The sequence below is a fragment of the Candoia aspera genome, chromosome 2 (assembly GCF_035149785.1).
Source record: "Candoia aspera isolate rCanAsp1 chromosome 2, rCanAsp1.hap2, whole genome shotgun sequence".
Classification (NCBI taxonomy): domain Eukaryota; kingdom Metazoa; phylum Chordata; class Lepidosauria; order Squamata; family Boidae; genus Candoia; species Candoia aspera.
In genome coordinates this window covers 130,518,334-130,537,695 of record NC_086154.1, presented here as the reverse complement: position 1 = coordinate 130,537,695, position 19,362 = coordinate 130,518,334, and the positions used below count along the sequence as shown (strand labels likewise).

The following is a 19,362-nucleotide window of genomic DNA, read 5'->3' as shown; positions in this document are numbered from 1 at the left end:
GCTGGCGTGAAAACTGAATCCAAACAGTGCTCATTAGTAATTCCTCATGAAACTGAAGGGAGGGTTTGGTTCTGGGCCCAGCAGTCTTCACAGTTTTATCAAGGACTTAGATGGAGGGACAGAGCGGACCCTGATCAAATCTACAGATGACACAAAACAGAGCTGGGTAGCTCAGCCTAGAAGTCAATAATACAATGATTTTGCCAAGCTGGGCTAGTGGATAGAAAATAAGAGAATAAAGTTTAGCAAACATAAATGCAAAGTTCATCTCCTAAGAAAAAGGAAATTAAATTCCTAGGTATAGGATGAGTATTACCTGCCTCGGTAAGAGAACATGTGAAGGAGACAATGGTATTATGGTTATCCCAAGCTGAACAGGACTCAGCGATATTTGCTAAAAAGGCAAATACAATAGAAGCATGGCTTCCAAATCTCAGGAACAGTTCCAGTATAAGTTATATTGAACAGACTCCACCTTTAGCACTGTGCTGAATTTTGGGCACCACATTAAAAAAAAATTCAGAGAAACGATGGAGCAGACGAAAAGAAAGAAAACGAAGATGATCAGGGGACTTGAAACAAAGTCTTATGAGAAGAATCTGAGGGAACTGGGAATGATCAGCCTTGAGAAAACTGAGAGCAAGGGGTGGTGTGCTGATGGGAAAATAGCACTTTTAAAGTACCTGAAGATCACAAAAAAAGGTCAAGACCTATTTTCCATCATCCCAGAGTGCAGGACACAGAATAATAATCTTAAATCACAGGAAGGTGTATTCCAGCAGAATGTGGCATAATGCTTAGAGCAGTTTGACAGTGGAAGCAATTATCAAGGGGGGTAGGGAATTCCTGTTCCTGGAACCTGTCCAAGCAGGGGTTGAAGAGCTGCCTATCAGGAATACTTCAGTTTGGACTTGGGGAGCAGGGAGTTGGCCCAGTAGCCTAAATCTTTCCTTCCACATTTATGATTCTATTTGTTTTAATGGAGCCTCAAGTGGCAATGGACCCATAGAGAGGAAATTAATGGGAAATGATGCTACTCCAACTTCTTAGCCAAACCTTGGCTCAACCTGAATTAGACAAATTAATAAAGAAGACTTCCATCTTTCTGAAGCAGTGTGCTACTCAGTACTAACTGCTCTTGAGCAACAGTGCCTTCTTGCCCTATTTCCTCAAAACATCTAGTTTGCAGATATTTGAGAAAATTGATTCTGACTAGAACAGCATCTCCAGGAAAAGATGCAAATAGGAACTTAGTTATCTACCAGCTTCTGCATCTCCCAAATGTATCTTTGATTTGCTCCAGCAGGGCTTTCCTTTTATTCTTAGGAGTGACTTATTAATACTATACAAAACATTTGATTCTTTTAAGATGACATTTTTCCAAATATGGCTAACAGCCCTGAATTTATGGGCATCTGCTGATTGCAAGGCCCTATTCTTTGGCTATCAGCCCCGCTATGCTTCACAACAACCTAATTCTCTGATCCAAACATCAATCTGCTTCACTGTGAAGCTTAGTGCTCTAGACACAAGTCCTCATTTGTTACCCCTGTAATACAAGGGTTATCCCAAATAATGGCACAACAATGTGATTTTACTGAGCATAGGTCCATACCTCTTTGCTGCCATCTGGGTCAGTGTCACTGCTGAAATCTTCTGTGTTGAGGTTTTCAAAGTCAGACTCACCCACAGCAATGGGCACACGAACAGTGAGGTTGGGGTTGTTGATGAATGACATGTGGTCTTCATCAATGATGTACTTCTCCACACTGCTGCCAATGCCGCTGGTGGTGCCATTCCCATTCTTCTGATAATCAATCTCCCGGTTGATATCTGCCCCTGTATGGTTGGCAATGCAGTTCATCTTCTTATCATACAGCTCATCCAGTGGCTTAACTTCATCTGCCTCCCTCTGCTTGAAGTGTGTCTGCACAAATTCATGCACTTTAATCTTTGTCCAAGCAATGCCCTTCTTGATACGGATGACAGAGATCTGCAAGTTGTTCATCTCCCCATCATCATCCCCTGCTGCCAGGTTGTCTGCACTAAAAGAGCTCAGCAACAAGGCCAAGAACAGATTCAGCACCTGCATGAGCAGAAAAGGCAGATCAGGGTAATGCCTCTTAACATGTTTTCTTTGAACAATTGGTGCATTTCTCCCAAAATGGCACCTTTCTACCTGGCAGTAGTGGAGGGAGAAGTGAGACAGGAAAATTTTCTCCACTGGCTTTGCTGGGACCAAATTGCCAGTAGGCTCCTCCAGTAACAGCAGTAATTCTCTGATAACAACTACGTAAGAATGAATTTGCTTATTAATTCTTCTCTCCCCTTTTCTTTTTGTCTGGGCCTAGCACTACAGATTAAAGGATGATGTGATTATGTTGTATGTTTGTGTGTGTGTATACTGTATATATCAGCTACTCCTATAGTAAAATCAATTTTTAATTATGTATTCACTGTATGTATGTATGTATGTATGTTGTTTCTGTGTGTGTGTGTATTTCATTCATTCATACACTCATTCATTTATATATTCATCCATTCTTATAACAAGAAAGCGGTAGTAAAAAAAAAACCCTGTGAGGTTAATAGCAGATGTTGTCTGGCTGCCCCATAAAACCTTATTAATTAGGCACAGCAACTGCATCATAAACCCCTCATTTGGAAGTACATATTTTCTCTGTTCTTTTGTGTTCCCCTTGAAAGACTGCCACACTGAATTCCCATTTTGGTTACAGGAGGAATGTGACCAAATTTTTAATTAATTTGCTCTCCCCCCACCACACATTTGCATGCACATATAGTAGGTTGTGAAGCCTTTTGGATTCAAGGGCAAAAAGGTGCTTCTGATTGTGCAGGGTACACGCATGGCATCTAACTGCAACTACTTGAAGCAACTACCTCTTTTCCTAGGATGGTGAGATCTTCCCTTTGAATCTGAAGCATGGCACAGCTGTAATTCATACACATACCTTTTTTTAAATTTTCAGCTCTGGAAGATAATGATGCTAGTAAAAGCATCTCAAGAAGCAATACAGAAAGAAAGCAGATCTTGTGATCATGACTGAAGAGAGGGCCATGATCACAGATCTTCAACTGCAGTTTGCAGAAGGATCACCAAACATGCTACTCAGCATTTGAACAGTTGGGTAATGCTGAACTGCACTATGGCAAAAGTGATATGCACCTTGTTTCCCCTAATAACACTGGAAAATTAGCACTGGAACCATTCTTCAATGTAACATATTTAACAGGGAATTAAGCAGACTGTTTGACTGCCTTTTCTAAAGTACAGTACATAATCATGTGTCCTCAAGTCCTACTGTGCTGCCTCATCACAGGGGGTGGGGGCTTTCCTAGGAACGATGAGTGAAGAACCCTGGGAGTGTATTTCAAAGGTATATAGTCCCAGCAGGGAAACCCAAGGCTGAATATCATCTTAGCTGCTAGCTAAAGCAAACAGGACTCTATATTGGATAGCAGTGATATAGGACGATGTGAGGCAGATGATCGATTTTGTGACAACGGCAAAGGCTTCAATTCATGCTGCATGGAAGAAGGCAATAGTAAACCACTCCTGTATTTTTACCAAGAAAACACATGGACAGACAATACGAAATGATTGACAATATAATACTGGGGCATGGGCCCTTCAGTTTGGATGGCACTCAACATGTTACTGAGGAAAAGGTTGAGGATCTTTCATAGGCTAGTCATGTTTATAATGTGGCTAGATTAAAGACTTTGAAAGTCTAGTTGCTAATGTTGCCATGCAGGAAAAGAAAGTCTGAAGCTGCAAAGACAGCATTACAGTGGGAAGATGGAATGTAAGCATGAACACAGGAAAGCTTCACACAGTGAAAGATGAAATGAATAGACTACACACTGATATCATAGGCATCAGCCAATTGAAGTGAACTGGAATTGAACCCTTTCAGTCAGAAAACAGTATGGTTTATTACTCAGGTCACAAAAAACTTAGAAGGAACAGCACTGATTTCATACTCAGGAAGGATATAGCAAAGGTAATACTTGGGTATAATGCAGTCAATAAATGAATAATACCAATTAGACTTTGTAGCTTCAGCAAAGGATCGTTACCTTGTCGTGGTGCTGGAGCTTGAGCACCTCAATGATGCCATGAGCTAAACTGTGAAGGGCCACCCAAGACGGGAAGGTCATGACAGAGAGGTCAGACTAAATGCGATCCCTGGGGAAGGTAATGGCAACCCAACCCAGTATTCTTGCCGTGAAAACTAAATGGATCAGTACAACCAGAGATATGTCGGTATACCATCGGAAGATGAGACCCCCAGGTCAGAAGATGGTCAAAATGCTACTGGGGAGGAACAGAGGATGAGCTCAACTAGCCCCAGACGTGATGACGCAGCTAGCTCAAAGCCGAAAGGACGGCTAGCGGCCAACGGTGCTGGTGGTGAACAGCGAATCCAATGTTCTAAGGATCAACACACCATTGGAACCTGCAATGTAAGATCTATGAGCCAGGGCAAATTGGATGTAGTTATTGGTGAGATGTCAAGATTAAAGATAGACATTCTGGGCGTCAGTGAACTGAAATGGACTGGAATGGGCCACTTCACATCAAATGACCACCAGATCTACTACTGTGGACAAGAGGACCACAGAAGAAATGGAGTAGCCTTCATAATTAATAGTCAAGTGGCTAAAGCAGTGCTTGGATACAACCCAAAAAACGACAGAATGATCTCAATTCAAATTCAGGGCAAGCCATCTAACATCACAGTGATCCAAATATACGCCCCAACCACAAATGCTGAAGAAGCTGAAGTAGAGCAGTTCTATGAGGATCTGCAGCACCTACTGGACAACACGCCTAAAAGAGATGTTATTTTCATCACAGGAGACTGGAATGCTAAGGTGGGCAGTCAAATGACACCTCGAATTACAGGTAAGTATGGCCTGGGAGAACAAAATGAAGCAGGACATAGGCTGATAGAATTTTGCCAAGACAATTCACTCTGCATAACAAATACTCTCTTCCAACAACCTAAGAGACGGCTTTATACATGGACTTCACCAGATGGACAACACCGAAATCAGATTGATTACATCCTTTGCAGCCAAAGGTGGCGGACATCTGTACAGTCGGTAAAAACAAGGCCTGGAGCTGACTGTAGTTCAGATCACGAACTTCTTCTTGCACAATTTAGGATCAGACTAAAGAGATTAGGGAAGACCCACAGATCAACTAGATATGAGCTCACTTATATTCATAAGGAATATGCAGTGGAGGTGAAGAATAGATTTAAGGGACTGGACTTAGTAGATAGGGTCCCGGAAGAACTATGGACAGAAGTTGGCAGCATTGTTCAGGAGGCGGCAACAAAATACATCCCAAAGAAAGAGAAAACCAAGAAGGCAAAATGCCTGTCTGCTGAGACACTAGAAGTAGCCCAAGAAAGAAGGAAAGCAAAAGGCAACAGTGATAGGGGGAGATATGCCCAATTAAATGCAAAATTCCAGAGGTTAGCCAGAAGAGATAAGGAATTATTTTTAAACAAGCAATGCGTGGAAGTGGAAGAAGACAATAGAATAGGAAGGACAAGAGACCTCTTCCAGAAAATTAGAAACATTGGAGGTAAATTCCAGGCAAAAATGGGCATGATCAAAAACAAAGATGGCAAGGACCTAACAGAAGAAGAAGAGATCAAGAAAAGGTGGCAAGAATATACAGAAGACCTGTATAGGAAGGATAACAATATCGGGGATAGCTTTGACGGTGTGGTCAGTGAGCTAGAGCCAGACATCCTGAAGAGTGAGGTTGAGTGGGCCTTAAGAAGTATTGCTAATAACAAGGCAGCAGGAGACGACGGCATCCCAGCTGAACTGTTCAAAATCTTGCGAGATGATGCTGTCAAGGTAATGCATGCTATATGCCAGCAAATTTGGAAAACACAAGAATGGCCATCAGATTGGAAAAAATCAACTTATATCCCCATACCAAAAAAGGGAAACACTAAAGAATGTTCAAACTATCGAACAGTGGCACTCATTTCACATGCCAGTAAGGTAATGCTCAAGATCCTGCAAGGTAGACTTCAGCAGTTCATGGAGCGAGAATTGCCAGATGTACAAGCTGGGTTTAGAAAAGGCAGAGGAACTAGAGACCAAATTGCCAATATCTGCTGGATAATGGAAAAAGCCAGGGAGTTTCAGAAAAACATCTATTTCTGTTTTATTGACTATTCTAAAGCCTTGGACTGTGTGGACCATAACAAATTGTGGCAAGTTCTTAGCGGTATGGGGATACCAAGTCATCTTGTCTGCCTCCTGAAGAATCTGTATAACGACCAAGTAGCAACAGTAAGAACAGACCACGGAACAACGGACTGGTTTAAGATTGGGAAAGGAGTACGGCAGGGCTGTATACTCTCACCCTACCTATTCAACTTGTATGCAGAACACATCATGCGACAAGCTGGGCTTGAGGAATCCAAGGCTGGAGTTAAAATCTCTGGAAGAAACATTAACAATCTCAGATATGCAGATGATACCACTTTGATGGCTGAAAGTGAAGAGGAACTGAGGAGCCTTATGATGAAGGTGAAAGAAGAAAGTGCAAAAGCTGGCTTGCAGCTAAACCTCAAAAAAACCAAGATTATGGCAACCAGCTTGATTGATAACTGGCAAATAGAGGGAGAAAATGTAGAAGCAGTGAAAGACTTTGTATTCCTAGGTGCAAAGATTACTGCAGATGCTGACTGCAGTCAGGAAATCAGAAGACGCTTAATCCTTGGGAGAAGAGCAATGACAAATCTCGATAAAATAGTTAAGAGCAGAGACATCACACTGACAACAAAGGCCCGCATAGTTAAAGCAATGGTGTTCCCTGTAGTAACATATGGCTGTGAGAGCTGGACCATAAGGAAGGCTGAGCGAAGGAAGATAGATGCTTTGGAACTGTGGTGTTGGAGGAAAATTCTGAGAGTGCCTTGGACTGCAAGAAGATCCAACCAGTCCATCCTCCAGGAAATAAAGGCAGACTGCTCACTTGAGGGAATGATATTCAAGGCAAAACTGAAATACTTTGGCCACATAATGAGAAGACAGGACACCCTGGAGAAGATGCTGATGCTAGGGAGAGTGGAAGGCGAAAGGAAGAGGGGCCGACCAAGGGCAAGATGGATGGATGATATTCTAGAGGTGCCAGACTCGTCCCTGGGGGAGCTGGGGGTGTTGACGACCAACAGGAAACTCTGGCGTGGGCTGGTCCATCAAGTCACGAAGAGTCGGAAGCGACTAAACGAATAAACAACACAAGACTTTGTAGAGAACCCTTTAATATGATGATTATTCAGGTTTATGCTCCAACCACTGATGCATAAGATGGTTAATGTGTTTAATGATCAAATTCAATCTGAAATCAGCAGAACAGGCAAACATGTTATGTGCTTGTGCTTGAAGACTGGAATACCAAAGTTAGAAATATTAAGGAAGAAAATGTAATCAGATTGTAAGACTTAGGAAACAAATGAAGCAGGAGAATGACATCATTCAAACAACCAAAGTGATGCTTATAAATATGGTCATCACCAGATATAATACAAAAAATAAACTTATATTATTGGTACAAGGAGGTGGAAAAGCTCAGTTGTAACAGCAAAAACATGACCAGGGTCTGATTGTGGGACAGGTCATGAACTCATGTGTAAGTTCCAAGTCAAGCTAAAGTGGGAGAAGAAGGTCAACCAATATCCTCAAATATTGGTTGAACCTGAACATCTTGAACATCTACCCACAATTTTCAAGGAGAACATCAGCAATCACATTGGAATCCTCAACCTCATTGACAGGGAATAAGGGGAACTGTGGAATGAAATCAAACAGGCTGTTAAGGATGAATGTGAAAAGAGGCTGCCGAAGATGAAGAAACAGAAGAAATGAAACTGGATGTGAGAACAAACAGTGGAAATTGTCAAGAAGAGAAGCCAAAGTAAAAATACAAAAATCTCAAGGAAGAAATTCACAAACATGGAAAAACAAGGAAAGTCTTCCAAAAGATCTCCAAATTCAGAAAGAGGTTCCAACTTTGAATTCATATGCTACAGGATGCCAGTGGACAAACAGTAACTGATTCAGCGAAAACCAAAGACAGAAAGAGAAAAAAGGAAATTCTGAAATTCTGTATAGTAGAGATGTCAACTTTCAAGATACCTTACAAAATATTTCTTACTTACAAGAACCTCTAATACTAGATGAAGTTAAATCAATGTTTCAATCACACCAAGTCAGAAAATTACAGGAATTGATATAATATCCATAAAAATATGGCAAGCAACAGAAGAACAATCAGTAAAAGTTCTAACCACACTAAACCAGCAAATCTGGAGAATGATACATTGGCCAGAAGATTGGAAGAGGTCAGTCTAGATACCAATACCCAAGAAAGGAGTCTTAATAGAGTGCACAAAAATAGGACTAAGACTAAATGTAAAGAAGAAATGAATGACAAGAGGTACAGCAACCAGCCTTAGACTTGACCATGAAGATACTGAGATGGAGAATAGCTTCTGCTGTTTAAGATCAGTTACTTATAGTAAAGGAACCATCAGTCAAGAAATATGCCACATGGTAAAATAGCAATGAAGGCCTTGAAAAAGATATTCAGATGCTCTGATGTGTCTATACCTACAAAAATCAGAATTGTGCAGGCAATGGCTTTTACTGTGACACTCTATGGAAGTTTGAAATTAGAAGTAGGATAGAAATAATTTTGAGATTATGGGACTTCACTGTTGGCGAAGACTCCTGATAGCAGCATGGATGCAGCCGAAAAAATAAACAAATGGATCATAGAACAAATTAATCCAGAATTCTCACTGAGGTACAAATGACCAGGCTTGAATTACATTTTGGACATATTATACAAAAACCCAGCAGTCTTGAGAAATCTATAATGCTGAGAAAGGTGAAAGGAAAGAGAAAAAGGGGACAACCAGCAGCAAGGTAAACGGACCTGATTACAGTGGCAATGGATATACCATCAGAAGATCTGAAGGACCAGGTTGGGGAGAGATTGTCCTGGAGAAAATCTATTTATGTGGTTGCTAAGAGTCAACACCCACTTGATGGAACATAATCAATCAATCAATCAATCATTCAAACTAGTAAGTTTAGTTTATTCTCAATGGTAGGCATTCCTATCATTTTTAGGTACACCTGATCTTAAAGGGGCATTATAGGCTTTTGTAAAAAAAAAAAAAGAAGCAGCAGCAGCAAATACAGATTCAAGGGAAAAGATGAAACAAGTAACTGAAAGTTAGCCAGATAAAATGACTTTTATGTGAAGGTTAGATCTCAAATCCCCAATACTTTATCATCTTTCCTGATAAATAGTTCTGGAGAATGTGAAAGCTTGCACATTTTTTGTGAATGAGCTGGCCTCATTAAAGTATTTAATACAGGAATAAATTTGCACAGCTTCGAGGGGAAGAATACAGCATGAACAGTAGTAAAATGTTGATTTTTTTAAAAAGGCACAAACATTTAAAAAGTTGTATGCAGTTTGAGAAGATGGAACTCTTTTCAACATGCTCCTACATTCCTGATCTTACAAATACGAATCACACTGTGTGGCCAATGTTATGGCAGAAGCACTCTGCCTGGTATAAATAATACAAGTCTTTCCTGCTCTAATGTCCTGCAATTCCATGATAGCATTTCACTAAGTGATATCACATATGTATTTTTGGGCACCCCTGCTAAGTCCCTTATTCCCAAAAATGTTTTGCTAATTCAGATTCAGTATTGGATTTGGCATCCACAGGCAGGAAGGACCCCAGCATCTTGATAGGGCTCTTTTCTGATGCCTTCTTTAGAACTGTTTTTTTAAAAAAGTGGTTTGATCTGGGAGCTGTAATTTAAATTTCTCACAATATCCCAGAATGATGCTACTTGTGAGAAATGAATACCTACATGAGTAGCTCGGTACAATTGTATGTAACCCCTAGTCTTCTATCTGAATGAGAAATTGGATTATTACAAGATAGCCATTCATTTCCCACTTAAAAAGAACCATAGATATTTACTGACCACCAGATTTCCAATGACCATCACCATCATGAAGACAATAAGGCACATTGCCTGTCCTGCCACTTCCATACAGTCCCACATAGTTTCAATCCATTCTCCACATAGTACACGGAAGACGATAAGAAAAGAGTGGAAGAAGTCATGCATATGCCATCGTGGAAGAACACAGTCAGGGTTGATTTTGCAGACACATTCTTTGTAGTTCTTGCCAAAAAGCTGCATCCCCACTACAGCAAATATGAAAACAATGATGGCCAGCACCAAGGTCAGGTTCCCCAGGGCACCCACTGAATTACCAATGATTTTTATCAGCATGTTCAGAGTTGGCCAGGATTTTGCCAGCTTGAAGACTCTCAGCTGGAAGATGAAGGAGAGAACATACATACTTAATTAAAGGGGGGAAAAAGCACATGAAGAAACCAATAAAGTGATACTTATAGAAACAGAGGATCAGACTTCAAGAGAGTTTAACTGATGACCATTAATCAAACACTGAACAGGACATCTCTGGAGACAGAAAATGGTAAGTATGAATTTTCAGCTGGAAAGTCACTAAACTTTTCAGTCGATCACTATCATTGTACATCATGCTAAACACAAACATGTAGTATGTAGTTTGGGAGTATTCTTTAACCAGTCTTGAGTTCCATTGGCCTTAGGGACTGGGAATATTTTTACTCTTCCAAAAATAATAGTATATAGTACTATATACTATGCAGTATATTACCATATACCATTATGAGGCGAAAGCAATTTTAACAGGCCATAAAAAAATATTTTTGAGTCAATTTATTCAGTTCATTTTGATAAACAATGTGATTCTTTTAAACTGTCCTTCTGAAATGCACATAATGCTAATAACAACAACAATAACACTCAAGAGACATTCTGGTTTTTCACCACATTGTTTCTTCTCCACTTCACTTTGCTTCTCTGCTCCTATTCTCTGCATGACAGATAGAATTTCCTCAGAGTGACACTCCTTTTCTATTAGTTTCAACTGCATGCATATTTATTGTGGCCCTCGGAACATTCTCAGTAGTTGATGGAGACACAAAGGCTGGGGACTCTTCAGTATTTTAGGTGCAGTGCCTAAGAGGCCTGCAGTGGTTAGGGAGAATCGTAACAATTATGTGTTACTCCATTATTCCCCTGGATCAAAAAGACTTATATCAGTTGGAAGAGGCACCACTGAAAGCAACCATCTGTTTGTTCTATTCAACTATAGAAGATTTGAAATGGAGCAATATAGCCACAGAAACCATAGACACCAATCAGAGACCCCAAGGAACCTTTTCTTGTTGTTGGATTAAAGCAGTTAACAAATTACAAACTCTCAAGCATCTGCTTTACAAAACTAGTTTTCAAAGTCTGACTGATCCTATATTTTGACATAGTTCTACACAAAATGATGGAGACTGGAAAGGTATAGGAAGCAGATCTTGGCCACTAAACAATTAGCTCTTCATTTTAATTTAGGACAATTAGCACACAGTAATTTGCTTGCACAGAATTTAACAGGAGTTTCTTATATATATCCAGATAAACATATATTATAGCCAATGTACAATGTGTAAAATAAAATAAAGAATACCAATCGGAAAGATCGCAGCACTGAAAGCCCTTCCACATCTGCTAGCATCAGTTCTAGTAAACTGAGTGAGACAATAAATCCATCAAAAATGTTCCATCCTTCTTGAAAATAGTAGTAGGGATCCATTGCTATGAGCTTCAGGAACATTTCAGCTGTAAAAATTCCAGTAAAAATCTAAAAGGAAAAGCGAACATTTGAACTGAATTAACATATATTTGTCAACTTCAAAGGGAAGAAAAAACCCATAGCAGCAAATTTGATGACAAGACAATTACTTTTTCTAGAAATTGAATGTTTGTTTCACTGCAAGAAATGTAAAAGAAATCTGCCACGAATCCCCCTAGGAGCTGACTTGAGGTTTTAGCCTTTCAGAGAAATCCTACTGTAGGATGAAGGAGAAGAGAAGCACAGCTAATATTTGCCCATCTCTCAAAAGTAAAGTAGAGTAGAGTAGAGTAGAGTAGAGTAGAGTAGAGTAGAGTAGAGTAGAGTAGAGTAGAGTAGAGTAAAATAAAGTAAAATAAAGTAAAAGAGCAAAGCTGGGGACATAGTTTTTTAAAAAGATCATGTAGTCACATGGTTATTCCAGAGGCAGAAGGGACCCTCTCCACCAAGAAGCCAACATTGCTATAGGTGTGCTCGTCTTTTTAAAGGCAACAAACTGGAAGAGATCCCTTGGTCATCTCGTATATTAAAAAATAAAATAAGTACAATCCCGGTTTACCGCTATCTGATCTTTCATTGGGTTCTTTAAAAAGCAAACAATAGTCTCATTTAAAAACAGTGCTGGTCCCAAAATTGCCCTGCTAAAGTGGGCAATAATATGAAATGGATCTTTGAGGGACCACACATACTTTCACAGAACCTCACTTCCATAGTTACCTGAATTTGTCTATCAAAAATCAACAGTCCTGTTTAGTCTGCTGAAGAGGTTGTGAATAATTCAATTACACTTCTACTACACTTAAAAAATAGTAATCAGGTACCCTGGATATTATTAATATATTGTTCTTAATAATTACAACTGCCACTGGGAAACTTTTTATGCAAAAACTGCTTACCAGGTTTCCTACAGTCAAGACATGCTCGAACTGTGGGGTCATGGGATGATGTTCCATTGCCATGAAAAGAGTATTTAGAACAATACAGATAGTAATGGCTAAATCCACAAAAGGATCCATGACAATCAGGTTGACAATCTCTTTTAACCTCACCCAGTATGGGTGGCACTCCCAAATGAGGAAGGTGTTAGCAAATTTGTACCAGCAAGGGGGACATTTTCTTTGGGATTCTTCCAGTTCTACATCATCATAACAAAATGGGAAAGAAGTTAACATTAATGGATGCTTAGTTTATTCAAAAATTCAGAACTACTCAAAGAAACATAATGCCAGAACTGATTCATTCTTAATCTGCTGGTTATGGCATCCCCAGCTCAGAATTATAAACAACTTTTTGAAGATAAAAACAACCAAAACATGTACAATGAGTATGTTTAAAATGGGGAACAAGATACCTATGCCTGATAAATCTAAGAATGCATATAAACTGAGACTTGGATATAGGTTGGAGTTCATAAGACTTGCACACTCTTAACCATTTTCATGTGATACATATGTACAAGTACCTCCACATATGTGCATGCAAACACACATATGTATGCAAATAAACATAAGCACACACACACTTTTATTTGGCTCTTCCTCCAGAGATGATGCAGAGGCTAAGAATGATTGAACTATGTAATCCTAAAGGCTAGAACGCTAGGATGATGTGTCACTCTGATTGATTAAGAAACGGGAAAGGGAATATGCTTTAGAAATATAGTGACCTTATGAACTAGTTGAAATTGGTATGTTCCTAACATTGCACATACCTTCTACAAGAGTATTTGTTATGACTGTCATTATACTATTGGTTCGATCCTTTCTTCCATATGAAGCATTCAGTTGATCCATTGACACCAGAAGTGATCCAGTGGCTTTCTTTTTAATCTCTACCTCCGTGGTTGCCTGCAAAATTCATTAATGTCCTTTAAGATGTTACTCTTTAAATCGGCTTTTGACTGAAAAGACAGAATTTGTTTTCTACACCACTGTCAGATCTGGATTATATAGCAGATGTTGCCTCCACAGTCAAAATTATCCTCCTAGTTTCTTTTCTCGCTGCCCAGGAATCTTTTCCCCTGCAAGAATAAAAGCAGCTAAGGGGAAAAATTGGATGGGAAAAATTATCCATGAGGAAAGATTGAACAGTCTTCCTCTTTATTTTTATTAATTTATTTTACAGCCAAAAGGCCCTATTGCAGTTCTAGTCAAATTCAGAACAGCTGGATCTGCAGTAACAAAAAATATTAGAAGAATTTTTCAATCTCTGCATGCCTAGTTTAATCCTAAATAGCACTAGTTCATCATTTAGGGTGCAGTTTTGCATCCATGAAATGTAAGAAAATTAAATAGGCATGCACAGAAACATAGAGTGATCATATTGTTAGTGTTTGCCTGTGTTGATTCTAGTAGTAACTTCAAATTAAGTTCAAATTAACTGGTTCCTTCCATGCTTCTCTGTAATCAAAAGCAAACACAACTATGTGGAATTACAAATAATTTGATTTGCTATTGCTTAAAGCAAAATGAATTTAGTATCTGTTGCTTTGGGTCTGCGTATGTTGCTGTTTGGAATCCACTATTTATCTGGTGAATAGTCAGTATTCCTAAATGGTTTCTCATATGTGGTGATTAGTTGAACATTGGCGCTGCTCAGGAAGTCCCTGTGCAAGAAAAATATCAGGAAACTGGTATGGAACACAGCGATATATCTTATAATGTTTTTCCATGCAGGCATCATGCTGTAGTTAGCAACCTGTAATTTTTGCATGCTGTTAGAGAAATAAACTCTAAAAGAACACAGTATACTAACATGCTAACTAAGAAAAAGGGTAGGAACTAAACTGAAAGTAATTAGGAAAGGCTTCAAACATTCTCAGGGAGGAGTGGTTTGATTTTGCTTGCAAGAATTAAAGAAGTTTGGGATTACATTTGTTTTGTATTTTGGAAAAAAAAAGCTTGGAGTTCACAGACTTGAAGCAAGACCGACTTTATGCACCTCAGCCAAAGACAAAAGAAGTTTTTTCCTAGTGTTTCTTCTGTCACTGATGAAGTTTTCACCTTAGGCAGTAAAGTAGCGGTTCTACTTTAGGTGGTGAGAAAAAAAAATGAAGGTTTAAGGAGAGGATCTTGATTGGAAAAATTGTCTTAGAGAAATCCCCTCCATTTACTTTTCTAGTCCAAGTTGGGACCCCCCACCATTGTCTTTCTCAGCTCTAAATTGCATTTGGTTATTAAGGAATAGTCCCCATATCAGTTATATAAACATTTAATATGAATAGAATAATATAAATAAGCATAAATAAGGTTTCCTGTATACAGATTATGGATGAATGTGATCTTTTCCCTCTCCTTTCCCCTTATTTTTTAATTTTTTAACATATACATATGCCATAATACATTGACATATGTATATGTTAAAAAATTAAAAAATAAGTTCATTGCTGTATGACAGACACACACGCTGTCTGTCCAGAGCTCGAAATATCGTCAGTGACTCCTCCCATCCTCATCATGGCCTGTTTTCTTTGTTACCCTCTGGGAAAGATTCCACTGCATCCGATGTAGAACAGCCAGACTGGGTAATAGCTTTGTTCCCCAGGCTATCAGACTCCTGAATACTCAGGTTTTTTTTAAGTGGAATGTGGAATGTGTAAAGACTGTATATTTTATAGTAATTATGGTATTTTTATTTTAGTCTGATTGTGTTTGTGAGCCAACTGCAACAAAATTTCCTTTTATTAGGCACTTGGTGTATAGTGTATAGTGGAATGACAATAAAGCTATTCTATTCTATTCTATTCTATTCTATTCTATTCTATTCTATTCTATTCTATTCTATTCTATTCTATTCTATTCTATTCTATTCTATTGTTATATAGATGGGAAGTAGCAGAAAAATACATTAAATAAATAAACCTCCTCAAATTCTCCCCATTCCACCTTTGTTAATATAAATATGTATGTTCTGAATTCTTATTTTAAGTTTATTTTCCATCCACCAAGGAATCTGTGTCTTTGGATTGAGAATGAGACAATCCTAAATAACAGCTAAATGTTACTTTTTAAAAAATTCGCATTGTTTTTCTTTTTAACCCAGTGATCTTAGAGGAAGCTCTTTTTTTTAAATAGCCAACATAATTACCTTTTTTTTTGGTCCCCTAGAAAACACTATGTTGACCATCTTTTAAAGGAGATTTTACAGTGTTCTAACACAAAACAGCTACTATTATGACTGATCAACAAAAGAGCTACTATTATGAGTGAAGATCAACCTGTACTGTAGACTCTTTTCTCAGTGCCCTGAAAATTCTGAAATAATTCCTTTATTTATAGATGACAGAGCAGCGAAGGGGAGTCTGTGTGACCCAACTCAGGACATCTGCAGACTTTATAGCTAACAATTAATTACGATGTGAGCTTTAATCAGCAACATATATAGGGTCCTGTATTACATTTTATCTCAGTCATCTTGTTTTCTAAACTATAGACTAAAGACTTTTTCCTTCTTGAAAAAGGAAAAGAATAATTTATGAGGGAAAAATTACGCAGAATTAATTCCATTTATACAAGTGGGATTTAAAAATGTCTCTTCTACCTCATTCATACCCAGATATTCTTCTAAGTAATTTTTAGATAATTTCAAATTTTTGATTTAGCAAAGAACACATTTATCAGTAGTATATTCCTTTAAAAAAATCTTCCAAGCCATTATTTTCTTAGAAGCCAGAAGGAAGAAGTAGAAGAAAATGGGAATAGGCAGGAGGAGGAAAAATAACGATTAAAAGCAGAGTAATTGGGGAGGAGGGTTCAGATGTTCATATGTCAAACCAGCTTTTAGTCATTCCATCAGGGATCCATCTGGCGGCATACAGGAAAGCAGAAAGAAGGGCAGACCTCCATGCCTAGACTGTCTACTCACTGACTTCCTTACACTGTCATCGGTAGCTGCTTTATCTATTTTCACCTCAGGCAGAAGACGCCCGCTGGGGATGTTGGAGGTTGGGCCACCAATCAGGGAGACCACACCATTACAGTCCACAGTGCTATTCCGCTTCACGTTCCGACGGAGGCTGGGGAAAATGCGCGAGGACCGGCTTCCTTGGCTATAACCGCTGTAACCGCTGTAGCTGCTTTTCCTCTCATAGCCTCGGATCGGGAGGAAGAGAGAATCCCTCCTGCCCTCGCTCTCTTCCACTGTGCTGTGCTCATCGTCGGCAAATTCATTCTCTGACCCGGGATCCCGGAACCCTCTCTTGAAGCTGAAAATGCTGCTTTTGCTGTTGTGCCGGGAGAGATACGGGGATCCTGGAATGCTAAGCAATGACTGAAAGAGAATGCAAACAAGAAGATGGAATTGGAATTGTGCAACAGAGACAAGAATCCATAAAGTGCCACCACTGAAGGAAATGACGTCCTAGACCCAAAACAAAAAAAGTTGGGAAGGAAGTAAATTCTTCATGAAAATATCTCACAAATCTATTTATTTATTTAATTTCTATCTGGCCTTTATTATTTTTATAAATAACTCAAGGCGGCGAACATACTTAATACTCCCTCCTCCTCCTATTTTCCCCATACTAGAAGTCTGTAGTCAGGCAATTGGACAATTATTTCAAATCAAATCTACCTGGGCATGGATTTTGACAGACAGGGGAGGAGGAAGGGTTCCGAAGGGATGAGGGCAGGCTATACTATCCCAGTAGTGACGGGTAGAGGGAGAAATGGAGGGAGACAAGGGGCAAGACCCGTATGTGGAAGGGGTCACAGGTATATTGTTCCTGTGGCACGTTCCAGCCCCTCAAACTCACTCCGGGGTCCCGGTTGGCAGACTTTCAAGGCCCTGGGCTGTTGGCTGCTGCTACTGAATGCCAGGTTGGTTTGTAATAAGGCCACCCTCATCCATGATTTGACTGTGGATGAGAAAGCTGACCTGGCATGTATTACAGAGACCTGGCTGGGTGAGAAAGGGGGAGTTCCCTTTCTGAAATGTGCCCAGCTGGTTACCGGGTGTGGCACCAGCCGAGACTCCAGGGTAGGGGCGGTGGGGTGGTGGTGGTCATCCAAGACACTTGGGAGGTATCCAGGGGCACTGCTCCTCAGCTTGCCAGGTGTGAGACCCTGTTTGTTAAGTTGGGCTCTAGGGATCAGCTGGGACTGTTGCGATTGTACCAACCCCCCTGCTGCGTAGCAACCTCCCTTCCTGAGCTCCTTGACTCCATAGCCGGGTTGGTGGTGGAGTTCCCCAGGCTTATGGTCTTGTGGGATTTCAACCTGCCTTCCTTGGGGGTAGGGTCGGAGGTAGCTTGGGAGTTCATGGGTACCATGACAGCCATGGGCCTGTCCCAAGTAATCCAGGGCCCGACGCATAATGTTGGTCATTCACCTGACCTGGTTTTTCTGTCGGAGCAGTGGCAGAGTGCTCTGAAACTGGAGAAGATCTTGGTTTCTCCCCTGTCATGGTCAGATCACTGCCTGGTGAGCCTGCAGTTCTCTGGCGCCACCCCCCTCTGCAGGGATGCTGGGCCTATTAGATTGGCCCACCCCAGGCGACTGATGGACCCAATTGGGTTTCAGAGGGAGCTTGGGGTTGTTCTGGGAAGTCTGCTGCATGGTCCGACTGAGGCCTTGGTGGCCGCGTGGGAGAGTGGCCATGGCCTTGGATCGGATCACGCCTGAGCGGCCTCTCCATGCCCATGGCTCCTGAGGCTCCCCGTGGTTTACGGAGGAGCTGAGGAGGCTTAAGAGGGCTAAGAGATGCCTAGAGTGCCGCTGGTGGAAGATGAGGAGTGAAGATGACCAAACACAAGCTAAAGCCACTATTAGAGCCTACCTCGTGGTGGTAAGGATGGCGAAATGTGGTTATTTCTCCGCTCTTATTGCATCTGCAGATTGCCGTCTGGTGGCCCTATTTCGGTGACCCGGTTCCTCCTTGGAGGGAGTAATACCTAGTTTCACCTGCAGGGCTGCTGTGAGGAATATGATGTGCATCTAGTGGATAAAGTCGCTCACATTCGCTCTATGCTGGACTCCAGCTTTAAGGCAGGGCCAGTAGAGGATATGGGGACAAAGTCTGGCATGGTTATCTGGGGGGAGTTCGATCCAGTTGCACCTGAGGAAGTGGACAGGGCCCTCGCAGCTGCTAGTTCGGCCACTTCTGTATTAGATCCGTGCCCCTCATGGTTGGTCAAGGCTGCCTGGGAGGAGGCATGTGATTGGGTCTGGGCGGTGGTTAATTCCTCTCTGAGGGAGGGGGTGCTCCTGCTGGCTCTTAAGGAGGCGGTGGTGCGTCCTCTCCTCAAGGGGCCACCGTTTGACCCAACTAGCCTGGACAGTTTTTGTCCAGTCTCCAACCTCCCCATTTTAGGGAAGGTTGTGGAGAGAGTGGTCTCATGGCAGCAGCAAAGGACCCTGGATGAAGCGGATTATCTGGACCCTTTTCAGTCAGGATTCAGGCCGGGTTATGGGACTGAGACAGCATTGATCACACTCTTAGATGACCTCTGGTGAGAGCGAGATGGGGGCAGTGCAACCATCCTCGCTCTTCTTGACCTCTCAGCGGCCTTCGATACCATCAATCATGGTATC

General features: G+C 40.7%; 2 protein-coding genes across 2 annotated transcripts in view; one reads left to right on the top strand and one right to left on the bottom strand.

Annotated features, from left to right (window-relative positions):
* ATF1 (activating transcription factor 1) overlaps nt 1–19,362 on the top strand; it is a 364,083-nt gene that overhangs the window by 296,563 nt on the left and 48,158 nt on the right. The gene's annotated exons all lie outside the window — the stretch shown is intronic.
* SCN8A (sodium voltage-gated channel alpha subunit 8) overlaps nt 1–19,362 on the bottom strand; it is an 86,836-nt gene that overhangs the window by 24,704 nt on the left and 42,770 nt on the right. Inside the window, exons 11-16 of the mRNA XM_063293609.1 lie at nt 16,709–17,101; nt 13,545–13,680; nt 12,730–12,968; nt 11,669–11,842; nt 10,075–10,431; nt 1,616–2,086 (exon numbers count right to left, since the gene is read on the bottom strand). Coding sequence (XP_063149679.1) covers nt 1,616–2,086; nt 10,075–10,431; nt 11,669–11,842; nt 12,730–12,968; nt 13,545–13,680; nt 16,709–17,101 — 1,770 coding nt within the window. The remainder of the gene's footprint in view (nt 1–1,615; nt 2,087–10,074; nt 10,432–11,668; nt 11,843–12,729; nt 12,969–13,544; nt 13,681–16,708; nt 17,102–19,362) is intronic.